The sequence below is a fragment of the Hemitrygon akajei genome, chromosome 6, assembly GCF_048418815.1.
Source record: "Hemitrygon akajei chromosome 6, sHemAka1.3, whole genome shotgun sequence".
In the NCBI taxonomy this organism is placed as follows: domain Eukaryota; kingdom Metazoa; phylum Chordata; class Chondrichthyes; order Myliobatiformes; family Dasyatidae; genus Hemitrygon; species Hemitrygon akajei.
The window spans coordinates 65,902,623-65,916,339 of NC_133129.1; the positions used below are offsets into that span (position 1 = coordinate 65,902,623).

At 40.4% G+C, this 13,717-nt stretch overlaps 1 protein-coding gene across 16 annotated transcripts in view; it reads right to left on the minus strand.

Annotated features, from left to right (window-relative positions):
- The window catches only part of trpm3 (transient receptor potential cation channel, subfamily M, member 3), a 501,544-nt gene that overhangs the window by 167,507 nt on the left and 320,320 nt on the right, over window positions 1-13,717 (minus strand). For all 16 annotated transcript variants that reach the window (XR_012099271.1, XM_073048536.1, XM_073048531.1 and 13 more), the window contains exons 2-3: window positions 7,828-7,907; window positions 5,180-5,378 (exon numbers count right to left, since the gene is read on the minus strand). Coding sequence is in view for 15 of the 16 variants with exons in the window: in XM_073048536.1 (XP_072904637.1) it covers window positions 5,180-5,378; window positions 7,828-7,907 (279 nt within the window). In the remaining variant the exon portion in view is untranslated. The remainder of the gene's footprint in view (window positions 1-5,179; window positions 5,379-7,827; window positions 7,908-13,717) is intronic.

Sequence of the window (13,717 nt, forward strand, 5' to 3'; positions counted from 1 at the left end):
TTGACTAGTGGTGTGCTTTAGGGTTCAGAGCTGGGACCGCCTCTTTACACGTTATATGTCAATGATTTGGATGAAGGAATTGATGGCTTTGTGAATAGGTCTGCCGACAGTATGAAGATAGGTGGAGTGGCAGGGAGGCTGCAGATGGACTTAGACATATTGGGGGAATGGACAAAGAAGTGACAGTTGGAATAAAGGTGTGGACTATTTTGTAAATGGGGAGAAAATTCACAAATTATAGGTGCAGGGGATTTATAAGTCCTCATGCAGGTTTCCTGAAAGGTTAACTTGCAGCTCAAATCGGTGGTGTAGGGTTTTCAATATTTCAGAGATATTGTAAATATATTGTTTGATTAAGCGTTCTTTCTTTGTTTACATAATTCACTATAGGTTATATGTAAGAAATACGTGAGTGGCACATGTCATTATGCCACCAAGTCACATGTGACTGCCTCACTAAAAATTAGACAAGTATCCAGCTCCTGTTTTTCCTTTCAATTAACTCCTGGAGTTGCAAAACATAACAGCGGTGAAGTTAAAATGAACCCAAGATGACCACCAACTAGTTGAAGGACAGCACATTTGGAAGGGGAGAGAGATGTTTGAGTTTTTAAAAAAAGACAGAAGATGGATGAAATTAACAAGCAAACTATACAGCTAGGGACTCATAAACAGTGATTATCATGTGATATCAATATTTTTAAAAAAGCAGAAATGGCTGGCTACATTGGAAAAATAGGTGCATTTGGTTGCAGATCAGATAATTAGATGATGTATACCGAAGGAATTGAAGAGTAGTTTGAAGCAAATTATTTAGCCGATGAAAAATGAGTGCCAGTTTTGCTGAGTGCAGTGGATGGAAAAGCATACATTTTGCTTAGAAGTTTAACTGCTCCAACCAAAACCATCTGAAATGAACTTTGCTGATATTGTGAGAGTAATGCAGGAACATTTAGAACCGGAATCATTGTTGATTGCAGAATACCTTGGGTTTCATAAGCTGAATCAAAAGGAAAGAGAGTCCATTTCAGATAACTTGGCTGAATTGATGAAATTGTCCATGCATTGCCAGTTCAGTGATGGTTTTAATGATGCTCTAAGATATTATTTAATTTGTGGAAGTTCAGGCGGCACGGAAGCGTATGGTTAGCATAATGCTTTACAGTACAGACAGCCTGGGTTCAATTCCCGCCACTGTTTGTAAGGAGTTTGTATCTTCTCTCCGTGACTACTTGGGTCTCCTCCGGGTGCTCCAGTTTTCTTCTTCCCACAGTCCAAAGATAGGTTGGTAAGTTGGTTGGTTGTTGTAAATTGTCCTGTGATTAGGCTAGGATTAAATCAGGGGGATTGCTGGGTGGCATGGCTTGAAGAGCCAGAGGGCCTATTCTGCACTGTATCTCAATTTTAAAAAATGTGAATGGCATACATCATTATGCCGCCAATCATATGTGAGCATCTCACTAAAAAAAGGGAAAAAAACAAGTAGACAAGTACCCAGCTCCTGAAGAAGGGTCTCGGACCAAAATGTTGACTGTTTATTCATTTCTATAGATGCTGCCTGACCTGCTGAGCTTCTCCAACATTTAGTGCTGCTCTTGCTCCTGTGTTGTTCTTTCAGTTAGTTTCTGGAGTTACAGAACTTAACAGGCGATAAAGAAGACAAATACAGCATTAGCATTCATTTGGTGAGGACTAGAATACAAAAGCAAGGATGAAATGCTGAGGCTTTATAAGGTATTGGCCAGACCTCACAGGGTATTGTGAGCAGTTCTGGGTCCATTATCTAAGAAAAGATGAGTTAACGTGGGAGAAAATCCAGAAGAGGTTCATAAGAATGATACCAGGAATGTAAGGGTTAGTATACAAGGAACAGTTGATGGCTCTGGGCCTGTTCTCACTGGAGTTTATAAGAATGGTGGGGGGGTGGGTAGATGTTATTGAAACCTATTGAATATTGAAAGGTCTGAATAGAATGGATGTGGAGAGGTTGTTTCCTGTATTGCGGATATCTAGGACTAGAGGGCATCGCCTCAGAATTGAGGGATGTCTACTTACCCCCCCTCCCCCCCAACACACAGGCTAAGCTGTTTTGCGGGAACATTTGCATCATCTACCATATTTTCACATTTATTTCATTCAGGGTTCCAATTAAATTACATATATTCAATGATTTGTATTATATATTTTATAAATATTTCATTACAACATGGTCCATTAAGAAACTCCTGTGACCCCTAGTTTCTTGCCTTTTACTTATGGCTCTTATGGAATCCGGCATGGCCCCCAAGGGGCCACATGGTCCAGGTTGAGAACTATTGTTCTACACTATCCAAACCATCAGTAATCTTCATATTTTCTGCAAATGTACTAACCCATCCATCTATGTTTTCATCCAAGTAATTTATATACTACATAAATATGTATATCTAAATACATACACACACACACACATACATCAAGTCAGCAGTGTATGTCACTGTTGAAATAAGAGAAGCTGAAAACTGTATCATCAAAACAGTGAGTTGTTGGCCTCCCCTCTCACTGTGACAGGAGTGATACTTCTCTCATTAGTGAGGGAGAGAGCCTGGGAGATGTCAAAGTGTTGTGATGGACAGTAGTTTTTTGATGGACTCTAAATCATGGCCATGGCAGCTTTGCTACTACTTGCTTGGTGTGGGGTGGGGAGCTTGATGGTTTTGCTGCTGCTTTGGGGTTCTAATGTTTTCTGTCAGTCATTCTTTGGAGTTTTTCTTCTGTTTCGTGGGTATCTGTGATGGGTAAGAATTTCAGGTAGTATACTGTATACATTCTCTGATATTATATTGATCCATTGAACCATATATATCACCAACAGCAGAGGTCCCTGTATGAATTCCTGTGGAATACTATCTGTCACAGACCTCTAGCCAGAGTAAGTCTCATAGCCCACTACCCTCTGTCATCTATGAGCAAGCCAATTCTGAGTCCAGATAGCATAAGCACCATGGATCCCATGCATCTTAATCTTCTGGATAAACGTCCCATGAGGGACCTTGTCAAACAATCCATGTAGACAATATCTACCTTTATCATCATCTCAAAAAACTCAGTCAATCAAATGAACTTAACTGCAAAAAAATCATGCTGACTGTTCCTAATTAGCCTGTTCCCCCCCCCCCCCCCAAATGCTTATAAATCCTAGCCCTAAGAATCCTCTCCAGTAATTTCCCTTCCACTGATGTGTGACTCACTGGTTTATAGTTTCCAGGATTATCCCTATTTTCTTTCCTGGATAATGGAAGAACATTTGCTACTCACCAGTCCTCAGGGATCTTGCTTGTAGCCAGAGAGGACGTAAAATATTGGTCCAGCAATCTCCTCTCTTGCATCTCTCAATAAGATAGGGTATATTCCATCAAGCCCAGGGAACTTATTCTCCCTAATGTTCTTTAAGTGACCCAGTACTACCCATTCTTTATCTCAAAAACACCCTAACAAATTAGCACATTCCACCCTGATCTCTCTATCCTCTGTCTCCTTCTTGGTTAATACTGTTGTAAGGTACTCATTTAGGACCACATGCACATCCTCTGCCTCCAAGTGCATGTTCCCTCCTTTATTCTTGAGTGGTCCTGTCCACGCCCTAATTATCCCCTTGAACTTGATGTATGTAAAGAATGCCTAGGGATTCTCCTGAACCGACTTGCCAAGGACTTTTAATGGACCCTTCTGGTTTTCCTAATTCTCTTCTTGAGTTCTTTTCTGGCTTGTTTATAATCCTCAAGGGATATGTTTGATTTTAGCATCCTAAACTTCATATGTTTCTTTTTTCTTCTTGACTCAATTCACCAATTCTCTTGACATCCAACTTTTCCCTTCTATTCTATCCTGCCTTCTTAATGGAAGATATCTGTCCTGTACTCTTAATGGAAGATATCTGTCCTGAACTCTTACTGGAAGATATCTGTCCTGTACTCTTACTGGAAGATATCTGTCCTGAACTCTTACTGGAAGATATCTGTCCTGAACTCTTACTGGAAGATATCTGTCTTGAACTTTTAATGGAAGATATCTGTCCTGAACTCTTACTGGAAGATATCTGTCCTGTACTCTTACTGGAAGATATCTGTCCTGAACTCTTACTGGAAGATATCTGTCCTGTACTTTTACTGGAAGATATCTGTCCTGAACTCTTACTGGAAGATATCTGTCCTGTACTCTTACTGGAAGATATCTGTCCTGAACTCTTACTGGAAGATATCTGTCCTGAGCTCTTACTGAAAGATATCTGTCCTGTACTCTTACTGGAAGATATCTGTCCTGTACTCTGCAGTTGGTCTTTAAGCACTCTCCACATGTCAGATGTGAACTTGCCCTATTAAGTTTTCCAAATCAACTCTCCCTAGTTCCTGCTAACACTCCCAAAATTTGCCCTGCTCTAACTTAATACTTGAATGTGAGGGAAAAGGAAGGACATTGGGTAGGCTGATGGGATGAGATTAGTAGGCCATTTGATTTCTAATTTATTTGGTTCAGCACAATGTGGGCCGAAGGGCCTGTCCTTGTGCTGTACTGTTCTATGGTCTATGCTCTCCTTCTATAGCTATATTAATCTCCAAGAGGACCACGGCTTTGTTGTGGTTTGGAGGCTTGCGTGCCTCAATGACCCAGAGAGCTAAGCTGGCTGGAGTCAGGGCTTTATGCTTTAGCTCCTGGTAGGATCACCCATGCCAGCAGGTCAAAGGGAAGAATGGCCCACCGGTCCTCCGGGTTTGAGGGTTCAACTCAGGGCTAACAACCATGTCTGGTCAAACAATACTGTTATGGGAAGAGCAATGAAGAATCCTTCTAATGTTGTGTGCGATGGTATTCCTGAATCTCCACACAGGACTTGCAAGACTGAATGTAAACTGGGAGGAAGCTACTGACACGACGAAGGAAGCCGTGAACAGCACCAGAGATGGAGGACCTTCATTGGTGCCCTAAATGCCAGTGGTCTAACAGGCAAAAGAAGAATAGCTATATTAAGTATTTCTGATAGAGGAAAAAATATTATCAAGGACACCAGAAACAAAAGTGCAACTGAATGAGTCAAGTTGAATGCATTTAAGTCAAACAGCAGTGATAAAGACTGTTCACACTTTACATATCCTACTTCCAAAGCCCTTCGTCCTCGACGTTTGGAAAACAAGCTGCTTACCATAGCTTTGTTGGAATGTCCTCCTCCCTGAAATTCAATTGTGCCAAAGGCATCTGTTGGGCTGAGCTGGGTATGCTTGCTGACTGACCACTTCTCCAGATCGTTCTTTGTACTTCGGCATTCGCCACTATCGTTCTGGCTGATGGAGATCGCAGGGGGTAATCCGACATGTTGGCCCATTAGTCGTCCACAACAGCACCTACCCCAACCAGGAAGAAAGAAAGGCCTTTTAAAATTCCCTTCAATGAAGAGCAAAACAAGACTAGTTTGGACATAGTCCAGAGCAATGACCATAATAAAGGAAGCAACTTAAAGGAGGAAGGAACCCAGGAAAAGTGACCTAGGTAGAGAAAGGGGGAGATAATTAGGGTACAGAAATTTGAGAAAGCTTTAATAAACCTGAAGGACATTTGATTTTACTTGGTGTGGCAGACAGTACAAAAGTAAACAAGTTATTCCAACATACTGTATATAGTTAGCTCTCTGCTCAGTCGTAGCTCCCATGTTTTAAGCAGGCTCTTAAGGCTTCAGAGAAAGTGCAGAGATTTACCAGAGGGACTCCAGGAATGATTAACTTCAGCATTTGGAAGGATGAGGAAGCAGTGGCTGGTCTCCGCAATGTATCGTTGGTTAGGGAGTTCAAAGTCATGAAGAACTTTGACAGTTCTCAAAGGCAGGATGACCAGTACACAGACTTAAGATCATCGTAAAAAGAATGAGAAAAGGGATGAGGGGACTGAGTATTTTTAAAATGGAATGGCCTTTCAGGGATCGGGCAATAGATTGAAAAATAACTTTCTTATGGGAACAAGATAAAGAGTTGAATGGAAATGTACACAAAGCAATGGGGAAAGAGCAGAGGGAGTCTGACTAACTGGAGAGCTCCTTCAAAATGCCATCACAGGCATGGTGGGCTGATAGAGGGTTTACTCATAGCAGTGGAACCATACTGTACAGAAAAGGCCATTCAGCTCATGGAGTTTATGCTGTTCACTAACCACCCATTTACAGTAAAGCATTCCCATCAATTCTCTCCAGGTTTTCCCACTCACCTACAAACTGGGGCAATTTACAGTAACCAATTAATCTACCAGTCGGGATGTCTTTGGGGTGTGGGAGAAAACCAGAGCTTTAGGGGTATATGAAATCACAAAGTAGGATGTGAGTACACAGTCTTTTTCCCAGGGTTGAGGAATCAAGAACTAGAGGGTATAGGTTTAAGGTGAGAGGAGGATAATGTAATAGGAATTTGAGAGGCAACATTTTCACATGGGGTGGTACATCTACAGAGTGAACTGCCAGAGGGATAACTGAGGCAGGTACAATAACAACATATGGAAGGCACTCAGACAAGTAGAAGAAAAGGAAAGGCTCAGAGGTATATAGGCAAAATGTGGGCAAATGGCAGTAGCTTAGATGGGTGCCTTGGTCAGCATGGATGAGTGGGGCCAAATGGCCTCTTTCCACACTGTATAAACTTGACTCAATGTTTCAGGAGAAATTCACATGATGACAGGAAGAATGTCAGATTTGAACCCGGGTTGCTGGAGCTGTGAAATGGTGACTCAACTACTGTGTTGTCAGAGATTCCCAAAGGGAAATGAGGGATTGGTAGAGAGGGGAGGAATGCATCAGAACATCTGGCCAGTTTGAAAGCATCAAGAGTTGTTGATAACCTCTGGCCCAGGGGTTAGGGAGTAGGGCAATGAATGGGGCTGAGTGATATGGCTCGACCCAGGGGCAGAAGGAAAAGTTTAGCCCTCAATATCAACAAGCAGATCATCAGAGGCTTGCCTTCACCTAATGCTGAAGCCTATTTAGTGACAATAGGGACATAAGCCGAGATCAGCATGCACAATAACAACCTTGCAGCCTTAATGTGGTAACATATCTCCCATCATTCACCAAAATTTGACACCATCCCTGAAAAGAGAAATTAGGCCAAGAGTAGACTTTAAGGGCCAGCTTAAAAGGCAAGAGAAGATCAGGAATGGGTATCTGAAACTCAGGGCCTTGGCAGTAGGCATAGGATATTGGAAGTCAGACATTTGGAGAAGGTTGGAATTGAAGGACTGCAAATACCTTAGTGGATGGTTGAGTTGGAGTGTTTACAGAAGTATGAAGAGGACAAGCCATGGAGAGGTGTGAAAATAAGGATTACACAATTCTTAATACAAAAGAGCAATTAAAATCTGATATTTATACTGTCTCTGCATGGGACGTGTCCATTAATAACTGGAGAGGTTGCCAAAGTGAAATATTTTAACACTTACAGAAAAATTAGAGCCACTCTATCAGATGGCACAGCAGTATGCCACATGGTGCTGCTGCCTCACTGGTGAAGCGACCCAGGTTCAACCCTGACCTCTAGTGTTGTCTTGTGCAGTTTGTACTTTCTTTCCATGACTACGGGACTATTTCTCCTTTCTTCCTATGCTCTAATTTCTTCCCACATCACCATCGTCACTGGGGTTACTTATAAACCAACCCCAATGGAGATAGGTGTGGGAGAATCAAGGGAACTAGTGAGAAATAAAGAGGAAATGGAATTGTTCTGGGAGCCAGCGCGTCCTCCTCTTATGTTGTAAACAAGTCTAAAATATCTTTGCTACTGCTTCCTTTAGTCAGCATTAAACTACTGCTATTACCTATGGTGGTCTTTCGTGCTTGGTATAATGTGGACGCATTCTCGCTTGCAAAAAGCTCTCTCTATCCATGATTTCTGGGCCTGTAAAAGAGAAAAAAAAGCAATATTTTAATCCATTTGCTTGCTCAAGGAAAACTGAGGTACTGTTACCTTCTAGATATTACTGGATCTGTAATTAAGAGCCTGCACTGAAGATCTGGAAATGTATTCAATTTCCACCACTACAGCTTGGAGATGTAACTTCAGCTAATTAAATAAATCAGAAGTAAACGATCATACTCAGTAATTGTGACCATGAAACTATCTGATTGTTGTAAAATCGTTTTTACTCCTCCTCTAGTTTGGCATACACACGACTCTAGTTCCACAATAAAGTGGTAGATCTTTAACTCCACTGACATGTCGTGGCAAGCCACTCAGATCAGGAATGGTCAGGACTGGGGAGGAAATATCCACAACTCCTGAATGAGTATAAAAAGGAATTAGTAATGAAAGAGTAAAATTTGTGTGTTTTATTAAATCCAACAGAATCGAATTGGAAAGGCCAAGAGGAGAAATACCATTGTTGAAAAAAAATGCTTGTTATGTGGAAATTTGCCTTTGTTCACCAGTGCAAAAGGCACTGAATAGTTGAATCAGTAGGATGCGTTCTGCCTCTGAAATTAATTTCAATTCACAGATAGAGTACAATGTACTGAAGTTAAAATAATCACATGTTTGGCATTGCTCATTTCTAGGATTTTTCTCAGGATCTTTTGGAATACTAAACAGCCTCACTAGTAGTTAAGCCGAAGAACTGAGCTATTATCACAGGATGCCTGACTGGTAAATCTGCCACCTCCATGGATAGTTATTGCTCTATTATACTGAATTGGCTCCTAAAGCACTTTATAGGAAAATCAACAACAGCACCTGCTGAAAATCTAAAATACAACTGTAAATGCCGGAAAAAGGCAGTTCAGAGAGCAGGTTTCAAATCTCAGCCTTGCCAACAAGGCCTACATCCTTTAAATTAATAAAAAAGAACTTCAACTTATGGATGATAAACTTATTCACTGTTAAAGTTGGTGTTACTTTAGTTTACAAAATATAAGCTAGGGAAAAGGAGCCAACATATGTGAACAAAAGCTCACCAAGCTCCCCAAAATTGGACTACATTTTAGCATTTGACTGCTGTCTATTATCTCAGGCGAAGGCCTTTGGCTTCACCCACTATTTCATTAGGTTGTGGCTAATCTAGATTTGGAAGTATTTTACAAGAGTTTTTGATTTCCATCCTCTTAAAATCCACTTATATTAAGGGCTTTAAGTGATGAAATTAATTGGGTAGTTCCCAGAACATTCCTAACTATTAGACATTTTTGGAAATTAAAGATGAATGCAATCATGGAGCTTGATTGTCAATTTGGTATAAAATTGAGTTTGCTGTAGACCCAGCCCAGGAGTTATATTTGTCACATAAATAAGATTCTGGTGCATTAACTGATCCTAGACCTGGTCAACACAATGAAAATTTATCCTACGTTTGCCATTGCATGATAGAATGTAAATTCATCCAAGAATAGATTACACCACTTTCTAGGAACATGTTAGACTTGTCTATCTAATTCAAGATGAATTGGGTGAGCAGATTTTGGACATACTTCTGAGCCAGCATCACAGTAAAGTTGATTTATAATGCCACAATATACGTCTTGAAGAAGTAGTTCATCCTTGGTTAAAAGTGCCGTGTAGCAGTAAATAAGATAGTGCTTGACTAATTCCACTGAAGTCAAAGGAGATGAATATCTGAAGTATGATACAATTCAAAGCCACTACTGTATTGTGCAGATGACCAAGGCTAGACCTTCATTCAATTGTACTAAATGTAATATTTAATATATGGATATTATATTAATGATTTTGGTATATTTTGGAAAAAATTATTACTTTTAGTAAATTTATTAGATTTATTATGATTAATGACTGAGATCAGCGGACCCCAAGGATGACACCCCCAGGTCACTGAGTCCCGGGGTCGGAGGCCTTTGTGAATATGGAGGTTGAGGACTAGAGTTCAAAATCCTGTGATCGACAAAGTCTGGAGGCCAAAGCCAGAATTAAAAATCCAGGGATTGGCATGTCTGTTGGTCAAAGACCGAACACAGCTTGTCTGGAGGTTGAGGGTCGAAGGTCATAACCTCTGGGTTGGCATGTCCGGAAGTCAGTAGTTTGTGAGCCTGTGAATCTGGGCCGAGGTCTGAAGACTGGGGGTCCAACGTTTGCAATCCTGAGTCCGGAGCCAAGAACTGGAGGTCATAGGGCCAGAGGCTGGAGGCCTGCCTGTGTGTGTGAGTGGCTGGAAAAGGGGCTTGTGTTGTTCTTTTATTGTGTCATTGTTGTTGTTGCTTGTGTTTTTCTGCTGACATGCTATGTTGGTGCCAGAATTTGTGATGACACTTGAAGGCCGCCCCAGCACATCCTTAGGTTGTATTGGCAGTTAATGCAAATGACACATTTCATTGTATGTTTTGATGTACATGTGAAATATAAATGTATCTGAATCTGAAGTAGTTACATTTCTTTTACTGAGTAACTATTCCAAATTTGCATTACGCCTTTTAGGTAAGAAAGCCTATGGGTGAATAAGCATGCTTTTTAGAATAATATTTTAATCAATACAGTCATGGAGATTTACAGCACAGAAACAGGCCCATCAACTCATCCAGTAAGTGCCAAACTATTATTCTGCCTAGACCCATGAACCTGCACCTGGACTGTAGCCCTCCATACTCCTCCTGTTCACATACGTATCCAAACTTCTCTTAAATAATGAAATCAAACATGCATTCACCACTTTCACGGGAGCTTGTTCACATACTCACTACCCCCTTTGTGAAGAAGTTCCACCTCATGCTCCTCTTAAACTTTTCCCCTTTCACCCTTAACTCATGACCTCTAGTTCTAGGCTCACCCAACTCATTGGAAAAAGCTGTGATGGTATGATTTTGACAGAAACTGTTCATAGAATGTCTGGAGAGTCTTTTTCATGAGAAACTTTATAAGTTGAATATGATTACATGACCAAATAATTAAATTACAAGTAATTAAATACAATTTTGCATTTATATTTGAGCTTCAAATGGCTTTGCTGATATAACACAATAATGGAATCTTAGTCTTAAGTGAAGGATGACCTTTACAGAACTTCACTCATCATTTTCAAGCACTCTCTCAGAGCCAGATAGTCTGCCCTACACTGTAATTGACTTCTGAGTAGTTATCAGTGATCATTTATAAGATGCCAGTTATTGACTGAGTAGAACAAAATGTTGATGTAGACCTTAAACCGGGGCTAGACAGGGTACTGAACACATCAATTCAACCAGTGCCAATTTTCTGCTCCACTCAGTCCTCCTCCAGTCTTTGGTGCGTTGGCATAAACCTCTAAACTTTTCCTCCTGATATGTTTACCTAGCTTGCCCTTAAATCCCTCTGTCATTCATTCTCTCTGATAGTGAGTTCCACAATATCACCACTTTTTTAGTAAAGAAAGTTGTTTTGAAATTATGAATACTTGATTCTGTTTTATACTGATGATCTCAGGTGTAAACATCCTTTCCATATCCTCTCTACCAAAAGCTTTTATCGTGGTGATGCCTTATACTAGCTCAGCACTTGAGGAAAGACACTGTCTATGCCTCCTCGGTGCTTTCCCATGTGGATAATAATTGAAACAGGGAGAAATATCTCACTCTGAAATTCTGATCCATCACAGAGCCTCTTGTGAATGCTGAGACTGATTTGAATGGGTTTTTAAACAATGTGGGAAGCAGGGGATTGAAAGAGAAGTGGCCTGGGGCACAGGTTCAGCCATAGAGGCTGCAGAGCAATTTGGGAGTAAAGTGTACCGTAGAAATGCAGAATGTTCTCTTTCTCATAATGAGCTTGGTAACAACCACAATGATTAAAACATAATATTGCTTTAATCTGTATTACTGAGTCTCTGGGGTTTAAGATCTGGGCTGTATAAAACTAACTGAATCTGAGACATTTTTAAGAATTAATATTTGAACTGGACAAAAAAAAAGACAGCTTTGATCTCTTTCATGAGATGGGAACAGTTTAGAAGATAATCCTGCCAAGTGGAAAATCTTTGAATAGAAATACTTATGGTATGTCAATGAATTGAGAAACAGTTCTTCAGAAATACTGTATTCACATCAGTGTCATGATTTCATGTTATGAGGTGATGTTGAAGATAATGTACAATGATGGACCTGGCTCTATATTTCCAGAAATTTCTTTCTCTTGGTGGTTTCAACATGACCCTCAAAAAAATAACTATCAATGAGCCAACTTTCAAATGATATTTATATAGTGATTTCATCAGATTGAAATCCAAGCTACTTTATTGGCGTATTATCAAACAGAATTAGACTCTTAAGACATATGGAAAGCATTTAGGAAGATGACCTGATACTTTGTAACAGAGAGAGAGAGATTCTAGAAAATATCCTGAAGAGTCAAAGTGGAGAGATAAAGGTAGGAAATTCCAGAGATTCTGACCCTAGATGTTGAAGGCTGCCTATGGTGGAACGATGGAAGTCAGCAAAGTTTAAGTCTTGAAGAAGAGTCTTGACCCAATATGTTGACCATCTATTCCTCTCCACAGATCTCCCAGCACAGTGGTTTTTTTGCTGTAGATTCCAGCATCTGCAGTCTCATGTGTGCCCAATGTTTAAAACACAGAACTTAGGGAAATGTAACGGTCTTGGATTGTTATGGTGTCAGGGAGGTTGTGGCATAGGGAAGGTGAAGTCCTGAGTGATTCAAAAATAAAACCTATGGGATTGAGGGCTATGGATAAACTGTAGGATTGGAGAATCCAGAGGATAACTCTTTTAGAGAATGGCAGAATTCCTGCTGGATGAAGAAACATAACAGAGTAGAGCTTAAACAGCGTTCAGGGCAAGATTTTCTTTCCTGGGGTATAATGGGAAAGTAAGTGAAAGTGCCTCTGAAATTCCACTGTAGGATTCAAGTCACAATATCAGTAGATGGCTGCTTGACTAGATTGTCTGAAGCTTCTATCTCAACTATTTTACAGGAGACATTAAAACATTTAAGTAGATGGGTTCTAATGGCATCAAGTTCAACTTGTAGCACATTTAGTGTCTTATTACGTAATTTAGTGATTCAGATGAATGTTTCCAACCGCTTTGAAATACACATTAGGCTCGGTGATGAAAATTATGGTCATGGGGATCTCTGCAGCTGTTCCTCCACATGAAATGAATGGATTTTCTGTTCCTGTGCAAGGGCCAGGGCTACAGATTTGGGCAAGATCTCAAGTGTAAGTCACAATAAACTGTTGCGTTCTTGGGCATAGACCCTGGACTCCATGTGTAGTCCAACATCAAAACACAGTGGGGAAACCACAGCTAAAGACCAGTCAGCAAGTTCAGGATTTCCACAGTACGTACACAAGGAAATGCCAATAGTTCCACATTTCCCAGCAAGTCCCATCCTAATACTTTCGTTTTTTTTAAAATCTGCTTTCCTCTAGGACTGAATTTAATTTACACCTTCTTCTCAGGTGCTAGTACTTATTTTCCAAACCTTAAATCCAATGAGTTATCAAAGAGGTTTTTATCTGCTCCATTCACTCAGGGTTGCCCTTGTTGGAAATATTAAGAGTTGTTATCAGTAACTTAGTTTGTAAAATTATTCATGCTGAAGGTGATTATTGGACTAATTGTAGGTGCCATTTGTTATGTTGTGGAATTGAAGAAGAATAGCCCTTAACTCAGCAATGGAATTATCAGGGCACCGTCATGACAGTGTTTCTATATGAAGCTATTCTTGTTTTACGAGGCCGAGTTGCTAGCTCGACGTTCAACCCGACCTGG